The sequence below is a fragment of the Apteryx mantelli genome, chromosome 5 (genome assembly GCF_036417845.1).
Source record: "Apteryx mantelli isolate bAptMan1 chromosome 5, bAptMan1.hap1, whole genome shotgun sequence".
Taxonomy (NCBI): Eukaryota; Metazoa; Chordata; class Aves; order Apterygiformes; family Apterygidae; genus Apteryx; species Apteryx mantelli.
The window spans coordinates 7,740,000-7,757,591 of NC_089982.1; the positions used below are offsets into that span (position 1 = coordinate 7,740,000).

The window sequence follows — 17,592 nt, forward strand, 5'->3', positions numbered from 1 at the left end:
GTGTCGTACAAGGCAATGATAGAGTTAGCAATAGATAAATACCGGAGGCAATGGAAGCTATAAAAATTAATGGTGTGAGGTTAAACAATCTGTTAAATGGCTTAAATCCCCATAAAAGGTTCATATAAAAATTCCTTTGTGTTTTGCTACGAGTTAGGTTATGTTACTGATACTATTTATTTATTTATTTTTGTAGTGCAAACCTAAGTATACAGGCATGCTCACACCCGAGGTCCAAAAACTCTCTAGCTACAGAGGAAAGCAGCAAGGGCTCTGCATTTACCCCAGTATAGGGAGTCCACAGTGCGTTGGGTACGGTCCCACTATGGGGATGGAGGAAGAGATGCCTCGGTGCCCATTCATTCCTCAGATTCTTTGCAGAGGCTTTTGGAAAATTCTGCCCAGAGCTTCCACCAAAGAAACTGTGGTCTGAGCTGTTCCTGAGCAGTCTGACTGTAAGGATACCATGCAGCAGGAGTCCGGATTACTTGGCTACGCACAGACCACTGAACAGCTTGCACATATGGAAAATGACAAGTTGGAGAAAGCTTTACTTTGGTTTGGAAAGGGAAAAAAAAGACAACAAATGCTTCTTTCTTCTATAACTACTACTTCTCACTGACACTAACAAAGATTGCTGCAGAAGCTGTGTTCAGCTTCCATAATTAATCAGCTATAACTGGATAGATATAGCTGACTAGAGAAAATATCTGTGTACCATGTACAAAGCAGAGCTGCAAACTTCTTTTGAGAGATAACAGATGTGCATCACTGACATACAGCAAAAGAACAAATCCTGTAACAGATCATTAAAAAACCTGTGGCAGACCACCACAGAGGTTACACACAACATCTGGATTCGCACTGGCCAAAACAAGAGAAAAGATAAGAGAAAAGCCACACTGCCCGATAACCTCAATTTTGCCACTGAAGTGTCACATGTAGTGAAAATGACACTTAAAAAAAATCCCTTTCTTTGATATGTTGCTTGAGAAGGTCACAGAACACTCCCAAAGCGCTTCTTGGTCATCAGGAATGCTCAGTACTCACAGGTAAAATAAGAGAAAGCTGATGTTTTTCTTTTCCCATGGCAAACTATGAAATTTGTATTCACTTTTGAACAGTTTATATTTAACGGCTGGTCACAGACAGTTTATACACAAAGGGATAAAACAATGGAGTAGCAGCTTATATCCTGGCTGGAGAGGGACCTTGGACTGAGAACTATGAACCAAGCTCTTGCCACAAGCACTGTAGGAAATGGCATCAAATTAATACAATTTAACACACGGGTTGGCCTGCGCAGAACAACAAATGAGCCGTCACAGTAATTCACAACTCAGCCCCTGGTGAGTGGTCCTAGATGCAAAGACACTCCAATGAAATGCAAGTGCTATGAAATAAAACCAATAAAAAACAGTGCAAGTTACAGTGAAAACAAAAAGCCTCCCCAAAACGTATCTCTGTTTTAAAATGTTCTGTCGACATACAGAAATACTTGCAAGAAAAATTCTAAGCTCTGATCCTGCAACTTTCTAAGAAATCTCTCTTCTAATAGATGGTGTGTGCCATGTAACAGGAGATAACTACAGGAACAATAAAATCTAAGCTAAATTTCAAAATCGGTTAACAGAAAATACCAGATAATAATCTATGGCAAATTTTGATACCAGTTTTGTCCACATGGAATGGCACAATAGACTAGTTCCATGGCAAACAATAGCTCCCAACCAGTAAGTAATATGAGATCAGGCGGATATGCAAAAGATTCCAAAACAAAGTCATTTTTAAATCATTTATAGACAAAGAAAAGGATGTATAAGATTAAATCCTCAACAATTGCCCAAGAACATGAATTCTTCTAAGACAGTATCTTTCAGAAATGTGCAAGCAAACATTTTTGCCCCAAAATTACTTTGCTTAATTTTTATGAACTGACAAAATAATTGAAAAATTAAGGGGAGGAATAAAAAACAACAACATTTTTGCATAAGAATGTAACTTTAGTGCTGATAAGCAGGTGTCTCTCCCATCCAAAATAATTTCTAATGTCAACAATATAAAAAGAATGAGACTTGAAACAGGTCGCTCAAGCCAATAACATCCTGGAGAACAACCAGCAAAAGTGCTCTGACAGTTACTTTTAGGGTCACTTAGATGGCAATTCTGAAGCTATTCTGAAGCATGTATCTAGGAATGCACTCTGTTCATGGACAGTTTAAACCTTTTGGTTTAAACCAAAATGCCTATAAGCAGCATCTTATAAATATTAGGGGATATGTGAAAAAGGAAATACCAGACTTGGGACTTAATCGTGGATAATCTCAATGTGGGATGAGAATGTGTAGCAACTTTAGGAAAAGCTATCTGTGTAAATGCAAACAAAGTCTCAAGCACACCATTTGCAGAAGAGAAAATAGCAAAGTAATATGTCATCAGGGAGCTATCGAGATTAGCTATTGAGACTACTCAATAGAGTAGTCTAGATGTGGAGGCAAGAGAGGTTAGAAATAGCTTCTTTCCTGAAGAAAGAATAGAGAAGTTTGAGGGAAAGAAGGTATCATGAGTCTCATTTATCCATGATGACAGTCCAAATGCCGCTATGTAGGTAAAGTAAGTATCATAACGTGAGAGTAATAAACATAAGTATTTGTTTAGAAATGGAACCGAGACACTTCCTCTGAACATATAGGAAGAATTACCCCAAAACCAAAACGCAAAACAGGGAAGTAAGGTCTGTGTGTCCCTATTCTGGATTTACAGTAGATTTCCTGTATAATTTTAGGAAATAAACCTCTTCCTCTTTGAACTCTGTTTTCCCCACAGTATAGAACAGGTTTAGGGGTATCTTTCTTGTGAGACAGAAGTTGGACTTGGTAGTGCTATAAATACTTGCAAAACATTACGAGTCTGGGACACGTGTGCAGAGTAATGGTGTGAATTGACTGTGCACCTTCTATACTAGGATCGCTACTGAAAAAAGGCAGTGAATAAATATTCATGCAGAATTACACTTTAAATTCATGGCAAAGAATGTTCTATATCAGGCCTAACCTAAGAATAGCTCTCATCTAAGTTCTGTCCCAAGTCTAGATTCCCTTTGGAAGAAGAGACATTAAGGACCGAATACTCCAGTTAAAAGTTCAGCTGCTGCCTCTCACATCAAGATGACCAGATGTCCTACATATACCTGTTATAGCTGGTTTGATAATAGATTTTATTCATTTTTTTGGGGCTACCATGCCTGAAATTCGACGTGGAAGCTGGTTTGGTCACAACTCTTTGCTGAGTAACTCCACTTAAGCAATACTTACTGAAACTCTGAAAAGCCACTTTGCACACAAAATTTGAAATCTACCCTCCTTTGCTGGAACATACGCCTTACTGCCACACTAGGGTTAAAACTGTCCTAACATCTGCCTGTCTGCACTGATATCTCGGAAAGAGAATAGGGGGGAAAGTCAGTATGACACTTCTTCATGTGGAGTGCTGGGACACAGAAAAGAACTTTACTATTTAATCTTTGAATTAGGGCATAATCCCAGAACTTATTTAGGGAAAAGGAATGCACTGGGGAAGGTGTATGCTACAGTGGCTAGCATATTTCCATGCCTATTTATCGGGTAAGTTTACTGGACTTCCCTGAAATACCACATGCTGATTGCTACCAGAAGCACAATCTAAAGATGGACAACAGATTTCAACAATTCCTAAAATCTTGGGAATTCCACACAAACATAAACATATGTTACCTATAGAGATTTGCTTTGATTGCATATTTTTTAAAATACATGTTTTAATTATAATTGGTCAAGTAGAGAAATCACCTTAACAGTGAGTAACATGATTAAAATGAATTTCAGAGCAACAATTTATTTTTTGGAGAACCTGATGCCGTGATGTTATTCTCAAGGACACTGGGCCCAGAAGAACCTGGATTTAACTAGGTTACTATGTTAGACATAAGAATTTCTTCCATATCCAAAATCTAGCCTGGTCACTCACCCACTCACTCCACAGGTGAGCCTAAAAACTGTGCAAGGCCTGTTTCTAAATGTAAAAAAAAATATATAATAATAATAAATAAATAAAAATCATTTCAGAGCTATTGAGGGCTCTGGATGTGGTTAGTTTTTACACAGACGTCTATAAGGGAGTCAGAGCACTGTGTAACCTCGTGCTGTTAGTGAATAGCAAGTACCACATGTAATCACATATAATTTCTTCCTCTGTTTTTCAGGGCGTCGTAACATGGCGTTCAAGGCAGACCAGAAGAGTTTAATCCTGTTGTACATGTCAGGGGGAAAAAGGGTGTTGCATTCCTACCATTTCCCATTCATGTCACAGTCTTTGCCCATTAGAACGAGACGGCATAATTTTATTGCCCTCATGTAGCCTGTGAAAGACCATAAACTTTTAATAGCCTCATAAAAAGGGATTGCAACTGTCACAGTAGTGTGCTTTTTAACTGGACAGAGCTATTTAATCTGTTCCTCACACATACTGCTGTAAATCTGGGCAGACGTAGAGGGTCATTACCTCTAAGTTAAACTTTGACCCAAATTCTCTGCTTATTCTCTAAACTGTCTCCAGTGCTCTTCCCTGTTTTCTCCAATATGCACTGACACTTCATGCTATTGCAGCAGCTCCCTTGGAAATTCCCCCGTCACATTAAATGCTTTCCGTTACCTTTCCTCCTAGCCCTCTGAGCCAAGTGAATATTGCACTGTAGATGCTTAGCTGCTTCTGATGGAGTGATTTACTGGGGAGAGGGAGTAAGCTAACTAGATATCTAAGTTAACTAAATCCTCCCCCATTGCTGTAATACTTGAAAACATCATATTCTTTATTACCTTTTTATCCTGCTAATTTCAGTGTTATCTCTACTATATAGAGTTGTTGACAGTGGGAGGAATCCTGCCTAATATTATGCACTATGGGAGGGCAGGCTCAGTCTAAACTACTTACCTATGATCCATCAATGATCTATGGAAAAATACACCTAAAAAAATACAATTAACCATCCCAAGACAGATTAAAGTGAGTGAGCCCACAGTAGGTAAGATCTGCCCTTTGGAGGTGTCTGTCTCTTTCTACTCACTCTGGAAGGAGATTAGATTCCTAGCTTCAAATAAATGCTAATCTTTTGGGCAGCTAAATTTAAGTGAAATGAATTCTAGTCTAATAGACAGGGTGAGAGAAGAAGCCTGTGGGTTAGTAAAATTTTTTGCATCTGTATTTTAAGTCCCACGTTAATACTCGAATTTCCAAATTATCACCCTCCTTTTATCAACCAAATCTCTCTAGCGAAGAACAGGAGAGGCAGTAATTCTACTGCAGAGCCAATTATTGCCAACTCTATTAGCATGTTCAAGTAATTCAAGTTGGCTGGGGTTTTTCTGTTTCCTTTCAGTTTGTTTTGGCCAAAGCGCATTCTACTCATTCAACACTTGCAAGACAGCTCTCCAAGTACCGATAAGAAACTCAAAAGTAGGCTCCCAGTTTGGGGATGCTGGCTAGAACCCTACATGTGGCTTATTCTATCACACAGTCAGGGCATGATCCGGATCTCATTCCTGCCTTCACAACTCACAAACACTCTGGCCATGGAGAAGTTTTAACAATTGCCGGGGTTCCCAACAGTCAAGAACGTCATACAACACTTTAAGAAAACCTCAGCAACTAAAAAAAACCTCTAGTCACATGATGAAAGTCCTCACTCTATGGAAAAAGTGCTGATCAAATGCTTGAAAAGAGAAATGGTACAGTAAATGGGAGCAGATGCAATACAGTGCAGGACCAGGGGGGTAATTAAGAAAAACAGTAGCAGATTAAGCACAACAGAAGTGACCAAAGGCATGGTCTCCATTACTCATTTTCCTATCACTCTGTTGCCCAGTTCTCTGGCCTAAACATTGCCATGGAAGTCTGTGGAAGAGCAGAGCTGCACTGTACAAACTTGGAGATGCCATGAAAGGCTTCCATGGGGCAAACTCTAAAGGAGAAATCACTAAGGCATGAGACAGTCCTTGGCAAACTTTCCCCAAGGAAGTGGCAGAATACACTTCTTTGCTAGGGCATCGCCTCTCCCACTCCTCTCTCCATCACATCCTTGCCTGCCCACTTGGCAGGACACAGTTAAGGCTCCCATTTTACTCTCTAGTGCCCAGCCCACAAAAGGGATGCAAATCTACTGAAGATGCAAGCTAGTGGGGTGAGTGCCCATCCAGGAAGAGAGAGGGCCAGCTTCGGAGAAGGCAAAGCAAAAAACACTGTTATTACCTGGTGTGTCTGAAAGACTGAATGTAAAATCTGGTTTTCAGCTGCTGTTCTCCCTCCGCTAGGAAGCAACAAAGCCATTATTTGAAATCTAAGAGCCAGACACATCACCAAATACAACGTATTGCCTTGTGTAAAGGACGACAGGAAAAGATGAAGAACACCTTAGCACCTATTAAGCTTCTGTAAAGTGCTCCTGATCCCTCTGCTTGAGGGACAAGTTCTGATCCTCCTGTTCATTATACAAAGAGTGATATTATTGAGCTCAGGTCACAACTCAGCCAACAGAGAGTGAAAATGCTGAGCTTTTAATGAGTCAGAGATGAACATGCTTTACTTAAATTTCTGTTTTTAAAGCTTTGTTCTCAGACAGGAAAAAAAAATCTATGCACCTTGGACAATACCCATCACAGAAGTCAGATTTTGACACAAGAGGAGACTCACTGAATGTAACTGTAAAAAAAATTCATAGGCCCCAAAACAGTATGTTTGTAAAAAGCAGCAGTAGCCAAACAATTGCAAAGTGGTAAGATGGAATGAATAATTACAGCTTTTCTAGTGACATGTAAAATACAAATGCCCAGCTAAAACCTATTTTAACAAAAGATCACGTTGGGTTAAAGATGGCAGGGAAGAAATGCTTCAAAAATGTTTTAAACACTTGAACTTTTTAAAGGTCAATACATTAAAAATGGCACTCCTGAATTTAATTGTAAAGCAAGCAAAGAGAATGAAAAACAAGAGTAAAACCAAATACTCAGAGAGGGCAAATGCAAAATTCATTATCTGGTTTATCAGATAACTATAGCAGCAAAGGGTTAGAATAGCCCAGTCTCCTAATAATTAAAATACGAGAGAATATCTTTAAGAGACAGAGAAGAATTGAACAAATGTCGTAAAATACCTTAGTTTGAATAAGAATGGCTACTGTGCTACACATCATCTCACACTCTTTCAATCACCTTACTACTATGCAAGTTTGCAGGACTGTTAGAAAAAGAGAAAGCGTCATGTCTATTCATGTATAGAAACTCTTCCTCAGGTTGGAAATCTTCCACCTCAGGGAGCACAGGCAAGATCAGGTAACGGATCACACACTGAGAATAGAAAATCTGTAACAGCACACTCTCCAAGAGTTTTCATGAAATCCTTAGGCTGTTATATGTTTGCATAAACCATTTGTCAGCTAAGTCCTATAATGAACACAGACTCTGAATGTGTTCATGAATAATTCACAAAGAAAAAGGGGCTAACTGGTTTGAATAAACTCTTTTAGACAGTAGTCTTCCATTTGCTTTTTGTCCTTCATTTATAAAAGCTGGCTCCCAAACACAGCTAGATATGTAGTCGCAAAAACCTGAGACCACACTGGCACTAATTCTTAACTGCATTCAGTGAAAGTGAGTGATCAGCATACATATTCACCTTTCGCATAAGGCATTTTCATAAGCCTCACAAACCATGCCATCGTTTGTGGACAAAATGGACCCAGACCAGTAGCATGAGAATTTCATCACACCATTCCAACAGTGTTTTGATCTACAGTCGTATTTTGGTTCATACCTAGAAACAGGGTTCATCTGCAGAATTGAGGTGCAATGGCAGATTTAAATTCCACTTCCACCCTCCAAAATTCAGTGGGCTAGACCCACTGAATTTGATCCACTTGATCTACTGATTTGGATTCACTGCACAAGATTCGCTGATGAAATGTGTCAGTGCAGTTGTTTCATAGCACACATCAACATTAATAAAACAGTTTCCCAAGATAGTGAAAAATGACTCGTTGCATTCAAATTGGAATGGGAAACTTAAGATGTATACAATCTGCAATAATCAGGCTGCAATCTCTTCTGCATATTGAGAATCATGACTTTTTTTTTAAACCTGGCATTAATGAACCAGGAAATTCTTTCCAGGTTTCTCCATCTCATTCAGGTAATATTTCTCCATGCAACTGATGCACCCTATTGTTACTTCTGCATTCTAGCTCAGTATAGACAAATTCACGAGAGCCAGATAATTAAATGAATCAGCAAAAGTACCTCTCAAAGAATATGTTTGTTTGGACATTTTTAAGATGAGTACTAACTCTCGCCTCCACTCTTACAAGGTTTGCAAGATCTAGCTAAAATACAGAAGAAGACAGTCATTTCCACATTGCCCATGACATGCATTAAGCATATCACTAAGAAATGTTTACTGAATTAGATCCTGAATCACCTCCTGGAATTGCAACAAATTAAGTATTTATGTGAGAGAGATGGAAAGACTCTTCTGACAGTGATTCAATTCTAACACATTATCTTATACCCTAATAATACAAAATTGCAACAAAAAGTAACACAGAAATAGAAGAAGGGAATTAGAACAAAGCATAGCCTGGAGCTTATGTCAGAATATAAACTAATGCACAAAACTATAATAATTTAAGGCATCTAATTTCTGTGCAGTGTTAAAGCTGCACAAGATACTCCAAAAGGTATTCTGGATATTACACTACTTTCCTATGACCAGTGTCTGCAGACATGGACAGATGGACACTGACTGTTGTGCACTCTGACACAGCTTTAACCAAGACGTAACAAGTTACTTTACGCTTGAAGCGCTAAATCATTAGCGTTACCACCAATGAAGTTTATCACGTACAGGTACCTTGCTGCCTTGTAAAGAACCAACAACCCATCTGATGTCAAGTGTTCAGTGAGGAGCAGCAAGTTAAAACATGCATGGTACTCAGCACAAATGAAACTTTCTTTTCAGTGCAGCAACCAATAACCGATACAGAGAACAGGGCATCACACATCTCCCATGAATCTTTTTGAGAAACAGCTTCTTTTTCCATCAAGATAATGCAGATGACAGATAGGGATGGCCTGCACTTGAACAGCTGACTCAAGAAGCAAAAAAAATCCAACTGAGATAAGCTTTCTCCAGAAAATAATTAGTAAATGATTCACAGCTAGCCACTGAAGGCATGTCAGCATGAACAGATGGAAATTTAGAATTTAGTAAACTGTTAATAGTGAAAAGTAGGGCCTCCAGTTTAACTTTCCCTCTGAAAATGAGATCTGACAAATAAGGAGTGTTAAGTGAAGCCAAGCTCCTTATGTAATTCCTAGGACTTTGACAAAGTACAATGAATATTTATTCATCCCATGTTCTCCTGTTTAGGTTACACTGCACACAGCCCGAACCTTTCTCTTTTTTAGAACCTGCTGTGATCCAAAGAGAAGAAGGATCTCTATACCACAGAGGGAATAGCATCTCATCAATTCAGTAACAGTTTGCTGTTGAAGTATTTATGACTAAGGTATTAATACAATTCTATACCGTGTTATGGACAAGATATAGCGTGTTTTGGGGGAGAAAACCTGGAAGCTAAGACAGATGGAGAAAGCAGTTCAGCTGATATTAACTACACGACAACTGCGCAAGGAACAAGGTGGGTGAAAAGAACAAAGTGTATCTGAAAAGATGTAATTCAGACAAAGACGTAAACCACAAAAACTGGGACAATACCAGCTGTTTTACTGCTGAACATTTAAAAGTGCTACTCCTTCCTCAGAGGATGTTCTCTGTTCTTTGAGGTACTATGCCAGCAATGACAGTTTGGTTTTCCACTGCTTTGCACCTTCTGTAGTCATTTCCTGAGTAATGAAATGTGGCAACAGCGAAAATGAGTGGAATGGGATTTGATAACATGTGGCACCAAGTTTGTACAGGTATCTGTGGTGATATGAGGTGCAGGTCAGAAATGAATACCTCAGTAAACTAGAACCTAATTACTGTGGGCATTTGAGAGCTTTACTGGGTTCATTAGATTCCAGCCCATTCATCTGGCAGGGAAAAAGAATAATTATTATTCCTGTTTTACAATCACGATCTAGAAAAAGGATGTATTTTGCTCACATGGAGACTCTATGGTACGATCACAAATGGAACCTAGGTCTCCTGAGCCATAAATGTACCCTTGATCTCTGTCAGTTTAAGAGGACAAGAAAGAATACTAGGTTCAACATCAGCTGTAATTCTAGACATGTTTGAAAAGATTTTCTTGCTTGAAAGTGCAACTTCATTATGACAAAAATCAAACTCCTGCCTGAATCTGAAGTATTACTAGAACAAAGATGTGAAAATTGGGCAAATCATTACATCCACATATATACTGTACCATACTCTTGTTCTGTATCAGAAGTGGCTCTCCACAGTCAAATTCACAGGCAAAGCAGATCTAAACAGGGACTTCTGCAGAACGCCCCAGTGTTCAGTTGTGGTGTATCACTTCATCTCACTCTCTAAAATTAAGCTCTGAATTGCACAGTAAAGAGCCAGATCGGGACCCAAATTTCTGCTGTTTAGAAGAACAGATGAAAAGGGATGGAAGCAGTGCGACAAACTCAAGGACAGATTCCCAAAGAAGACCATGAGCTCAGGCCCATTTTTCCAGTCCATTTCTATCTCTCATCCATGCATTTATGATAAACGTATAGAAAGAAATACGAGCCATTTGCTAAGTGACTCTTGGTGGGGCTTCTATCTTCCTTTGTTTGGTTTCATCCAGAATCAGGAAAAGAAGTAAGGACATTCCTAAGGCAGCCAGGCCTTACTCTGTACCAGAAAACACGGGGTGACTGTCAAGAGAGTGTGACCCAGTACAATTTACAACTTGAATTCCTGTGCAAAGAGATGTGGAAAAGCGGTAGAGATTTCTGGATGCTTCCCTAAAGTAAATGCTGAATCCTTTCAAGTTAAACATCAGAATTTGTTTAGTAATACTTCTGATATGAAAAGACCCACAATCAACATCAGCACATTCCATTTCCTTGTGCATTTAATAACTCCAATTATAACTCAATGCATATTTTATGTAATAACGTTAATCAGCAACTTCTCAATATGTTTAGTGTTGAAGGATAAAATGATGGGAAAAAAATTGCAAGAGCACACTCATGGAAGCAAAGACAAAGAATTAAAGCAGACTAGTGCAAAAATGGCAAAAATATTAACATGACTTTTTTACAATAAATAAAAATGTAGGTCAAATATGGTCAATGTAACTGAAGCAGAATTAGTTCAACAGTCACTGACATGTTCTCCACCTACTATGGTTGCTCTTTGTGCTTGCAACAATGACCAAAGGTGTTCTTAAATCAAAGCAAATTGGTGCAGTAAGTATGCAACAAGAAAAGAGAATAAGATCCCTGAGACCTGCGCTAAAAAAAAAACTAGGAAGAGAAGAATTAGACTGTGCTGGAAGAAGACCCTGGCTCATAAGCTTTCAAAAATATTTCCCTCTTTTTCCAGTTACATAAAGCAACACCATGGAATAAGTGGCCCTGAACTGAAAAGTGTTGCTCAGATAGAAAGGTGAAGACAGAAGAAGGTATTAAGACCAAGTGCCTGAAAGTGAAACAAGACTTGTCTGAGTTCTCAAATCAGAGAAGTTTGTTAGAATTGAATTAAGAAATGCATGGAAATACAGAAATATAACAAAAATATCTGACAATGGTATACTACTCGCAAGAGGCATGTGGAACTGAAATAGGCATGTCTGGGAGTAAACAATCCCATGTCTGGGGTTACAGCAACATACCATATGTTTACATTTCAGACTGATACATATACTTTTTCAAAGAAAACAAAAGAGGACATAAAAATGGAAGGTTGAACTAAACCCTGTGAAGTACTGTTAAGTAACATACACTCCAAAAAGCCTATGCAATTGAAATTTTATGGGGTTTTGTGCATTCAGTTTGCTTCTCTTTTAAGATGGAACGTACGTTGAATTGGAGCATGTCTCTAAACAGCAATGATTTAATTCTGCAGAGTTCAGGGTCTTATCTTCCTAATGTGTGAGGTAAGATTTCTAAACCTGTTGAAAGACTGAGCTGTTTTCATACGCCAACATTTTTTTCCTAATGCTTGTATTTTTTCTGCCTTTCTGTCCTGAAAAGACCCCAAATATTTCTCCGCTCCCAAAATTTGTCCAGACATTTTTTTTGACACACTAAGTCAAGAGAAGCTAGTAACAGTACAAACCACCTTGACGTGCAGTACTTCAGAAGAAATACTTACAGTCACCCTAAGTTCCTGAAACCACACAGCACTACTTCCACAGGAAAAAAAACCACCAGCAAGCTACTAATTATACTTGTGTCTTGACTTCTAAGCTTTTTTGCACGTGTCAGCAGGAATGGTCTTTATTCAGCACTGCCATGAATGGAATAAGAATTAAAATGGCAGAAGAGGGGGAAAAGAAATAACAGAGTATAAAATTCCTCATCTTTCAGGGCTGCTCTGATTCCACTTCCCTTTCTCTCTCACCACCCAGGGCGAAAAGAAGGATAGGAAGGAATATTTTCTGAGTGACCAGACGAAGATCATTTTTCAGGCTAACTACAGGCTATGCTCCTTCACTAAGAGAAAGGTCACCCAAAACAAAATTTTAATTTCACTATTACATTTGCTTTTTATTATTTGTTAGTATTATGGGGGACATCTATACGTATGTACATACACACATTGCACCATGTCACTGAAGTACACAGAATCACTGAACAGCTGAAGTTGGAAGGGACCTTTGGAGATCATCTAGTTCAACCCCCCCCTACCTATAGATTGCATTAATTCCTGGTATCACCAACCAATCCTTGCCTCATCAGGGTGTATGGGTAGGTTTCCGGAGCATAGCAGGATGATAAGAAAAATTCCACTTCCTTTTGCACACAGTCTAGGTGACACCGAGCACTGAACCATGGTCCAGGAAAACATGTGAGTCCCTGCCCCATTTTAAGGAGAATTTATGTTTCACTATGGTTTTCTTGAGTCTGGAGGTCAGGATTTTATATTGTTTTGTTTAACTCTCCTCCTCTCCACATATATTCTACAACATAAACATGGGAAATTATGTCTGCTGTTTTTCACAAGGACAGGTTTATAGAGAAAGAAAATATCTTTTGTCAGACTGCATTACATAGGTGCAAAAACAGGTGAGCTACTGGGTTCTATAGCTCTTCTTCATGTCACTGGCATGTCTAGAAGAGAGCAAATAATGGCTTCATGTGCCTGAAAGGGTTTCTGCTTTTCCCATCTATTGCCAGTTAATCTAACAAAAAGATACATCCTGTCCCTACAGACCTAGCTTTGCATGAATCCAAAGACCACCACAGTCATAACAACATTGTTTCTTTATAGCATACTTGGTATCAAGCTGCTGTAAAACAGTAGGAATCTATGAATCATATCCGCATTTTACAGTCTAAAGTAAAGAGTCATGTCTCACTTACCGCCTCCACTTCTGCTGGGTCATACCAGACATTAATGTACGGATGCTGTAAGGCTTCATCTACTGATATTCTCTTGGCTGGATCAATGACTAGCATCTTTGATAAAAGGTCCCTGGCTTGGCTGGCTAGAGCAATGAAATCAAAAAAACAGTATTAGTACAGAAAATCACTACCTCCAGAGGAAGGTTAATTGGGTTAAGAAAATAAGAATTAACACAATCTTTTAAGAGATCTGAAAGAAAGGCAGTCTATTCCTTCTCTTTGGGCTTTGTTTGTATGTACTTCTGCCCCTGCTTGTGTTCTTCAGTAATTATTTTATGTTGGATTCACTGGAAAGGGAGCCAACAGCAGGGTTGCCTACCCTAAGTCCCCTAAAAGGCTTCAAAGATACTTTACATGTTGCATGCACAGGGATGTACAGGGATGAATAGCATGCACAAGTAAGATAAGCTTAAGGTATTATTGCCAGGATCAGAAAACAAAAGCTATCATAATGAAGTTTAAAATCATTGCACTTCTAAAACAAAACCTGAAACTTACAGGTCCTCTTAAGGTGGCTCAGAAGAACATCCAGCTTTTCTGCATGTTCCAACCTCAAACAAATGACTGTGGAAGTCACTGTCACATCTAGCTTATTTAAATGTAAAACATAAAAAACATTTTTGCAGTATGTGATATTTTCACTGTTTTTAAATTTTTCACCCGGCTCCCTGTAAGGCATTCCTTAGGGCAGCCCATTAGAAGCAAGAATGTCTAGGATCAACACATAGTACAATGTCCTCCTCCCCGCTGCCAACTACGTCACTTACACTGGCAGTAAGAGAAAGCATACGTGCCATCCAAACAAGGAAAAGGGAGTTCCCCTTCAGTACCAAGCATGCTGAATTCTCAGCTGTTGGCTGCTCACTCCCAAGCAACCCCAGCAAAACTGAGCTTCGGATCTCTGCTCCACTCCAAGATCTATTTACGATGGAGAGATACACATCTAGCCTCCGCTAGAAAAACAATTCAAGTTCTAAGGATAAACCTTCAGAGGCTTGTCAAATCATCAAGAATGTTATAGTCAATACTGAACAAGTATGCTACAGTTGAAGAGAGATTTTGAAGATCTTTGAAAGTAGACCCCTGCGTGGCAGAGTACAGGGTTATTGTGATGGCCTTCCTCATGACATAGCATCTAGAAGATGTTAGATTACTTGGTAAACTCCTTGGCAACTTCTACCTAGCAGGCTGAAATGCAGGCATACGCAGGGTAGGTGGGTCAGTTACTGGAAGCAACCTAGGCATGATGGCGTAGAACTCCCTTTCCTTGGTGTGTCTCTAACTCACTGGCATGTAAAATATGCCACAGAATGGCCCAAGTCCTGCTTGTCTCACATTATGAAGTTGAAATCAATGGGACACACTATCCACCACTACAAAAAAGCACTAGCTTATATATACTTTGAGTTTTATAATGTGGCATTGAATTATTTTACCTGATAATATAACCCATTGTGCCAGACAAACTGATCCTTTCATTACCTGAATTTTTTACTGTCAAGAGTTTATAATAAATGCAGTATGATTTAAACCCATGCAAAAAAAATATTAACAACATAAATTTGTAATATTACTACCAATGCAGTATCTAAGCTCTTCTGTGTCTGGAATTATTCACTCAGCCTCACGCAATAATGAATATGAAAGAAAATAAAAGATAAAAGATAAATGGTATTAAGTGCAAAAATATTATTAGATATCTCATCAGACACAGGTGAGTAAAAGTAATATCAAAGCAAACTGTTAACATTATTTATTGAAATATTTAGGTGGGAAGGATGGGAGGATGTAATGATGCAAAAGCAGATTGTTTAATGCATTGTTTCTTGTTCTGTGGCTGTATCTTAAAAAAAAGGTATCCAGTGTGCTCAAATGTGTGTGCTTTCTGTATCCAAGAGTAACAACACAGTTTGACTATCATTCCTATTCATTAGTTCTGAATCCAATGAAATTCCATTAGTCAGTTTTGCATCCAAAAGCATTTGCTCAGACCTTTCACTTTGCTCCCAGAGCTCAGACAGCAGCCTTGCTATGAAACAGTTGCTAACTGAACAAGTATTCTGGGTAATATAATGACATGCAAATTGCAAGCAATTGAAAAACACTGCATGTCACCCTAATAGGCAATCCAAAGTACTCATGTGGTGCAAAACTGATACACAGTACAAATTTGTAGAGGTTCCAGAGCTGTGATTAGAAATCCTTTCTATACTAAACACACACACACATTAATCACTGTTTCCAATTGAAGGTCAAGGTCCTGTTCAAGCTAATCGTAGCTTCAATGTATGATAAAAATCATTGCAACACATGTCATCGTATATATTGTAGAGCGGTATATCTAGTCTCACTGTAATTAAGATAGTGCTGTGCTTCACATATCAAAATTGAGCTACAACATTTTTCAAAATAACAGGTCCACCCATGACAGATACTAAACCCCAGCTACATCAAGACCGTTTTGGCTGATGGTGTTGATACCTTTCTATTTTCTATTCAGCAGGCATCTGGCTGATCTGATATTTTTTCCACTTAAAACAGTAGAGTGTTGAGATCTTCAAATGGAAGTTCTGGTGTTCCTTTGGGTTACAACAAGTTTAAGAAAGAGAATTACGGAACACCACAATTCCCTGTGGTACATACATACCACAATAAACACCACGAAAGCCTGACGCAGTAATCTGTGATAACGTATGTTCCCTTGACTGCCCAAGCACCAGGTTCTCCAAAAGTCTCTTCTGAAGGCTGACTCTCAGCTGAATAAAACCCATGCAGTCATTGGTTGCTGACTCATCTGGTCTTCACAGGCACTGTATCTAACCTTGATAAAGACTACTCGTGATCATTTTCACAAGGACACCCGCTCGCTAAAAATATGCCTCTCTCACTTTTTCCTTTCTTTTATTTTTCTCATATTAAAGTGAACACAGCCTCCAGTAAAAGCTTGATGGGATTCCAGCTTAGCAAATATCAAAGCTGTGATCCCCTTGTATCTTCCCAAGCCCTAAACACACCTTTCAAAATTACATTTTTTGCCTCATTATCTGAACACTAAACAAACACAGTGAAGTCTCTGAAACTAATGGTATTAAAAAAGGATGCAACTAGACAGAAGAAAAATTGAAAAACCTTCATTGCACTGTAGCAGTTGCATGTGAACCAGGTCCCTTTGTTAGACATACCTTTGAGTTTGTTGTGTTCTGAGTCAGCTGGGAAGAGAGAGTCTGGAAAAAGTTTGGGGAAAGTGAGGCCAGCATACTTGGGTCTGTTCTCAACGTAGTTCCGTACTGTCGGCTGCAGTTTCTTCATAAATTCTGGACAGGGTGTTCCCAGCTGCTCAATAACTTTATTCCATTGATCAATATCTGAATATAAGTAGTTAAGGAAAAAAAACCCAAACCCCAGTGCAGTATCCCGACATTTCTGTTCGACTGTTTTCTAGGAATCCTCAGAGGTGTTTAATTCCATTTCTAAAATATATGCTGTCACTATCTTTGTTCATCATTATTCCTCAAAGTCCTACAAGCTGTAAAGGGCAAAACCTCTCTCATGTCTAGACCTACTTGTGGGCATCGTATAAATCCAGCAGTAGCAACAACCAACATGGAAGAATATAAACTTTCCTGTCTGGGACAATGACAGTTGTTACCATTTTTATTTTAGCTTGTAGTCCAACGGCTTGTGCTGCCTTCCTTTACATCCATGTAATTTCCTCTTTGCCATCTAGACTATATGGGCATAGCAAGGCAGAATGATGTGTTCACATGTCTTGTCTGTTCAATCTGTTTAAAGTGAGACCCAGTAGGCTAAAATGATGAGAAAAGAGTTCTACATGGGACAGATGTCACCTTTAACTCACCTGCTTTATGCTTGTATCTTTAATCTCTCCAATAACTAATTGGTGCTAATTCTCCTAAAACAACAAAATCAACAACCCCCCACAAACTATTTGTGAAATTCTTTGTAAGCATGCCCTGCGTTT

The 17,592-nt window shown here is 38.9% G+C and overlaps 1 protein-coding gene across 1 annotated transcript in view; it reads right to left on the bottom strand.

Annotated features, from left to right (window-relative positions):
- MAPK10 (mitogen-activated protein kinase 10) overlaps window positions 1–17,592 on the bottom strand; it is a 192,912-nt gene that overhangs the window by 17,348 nt on the left and 157,972 nt on the right. Inside the window, exons 10-11 of the mRNA XM_013957369.2 lie at window positions 16,793–16,975; window positions 13,569–13,693 (exon numbers count right to left, since the gene is read on the bottom strand). Of these exons, the coding sequence (XP_013812823.2) occupies window positions 13,569–13,693; window positions 16,793–16,975 (308 nt within the window). The remainder of the gene's footprint in view (window positions 1–13,568; window positions 13,694–16,792; window positions 16,976–17,592) is intronic.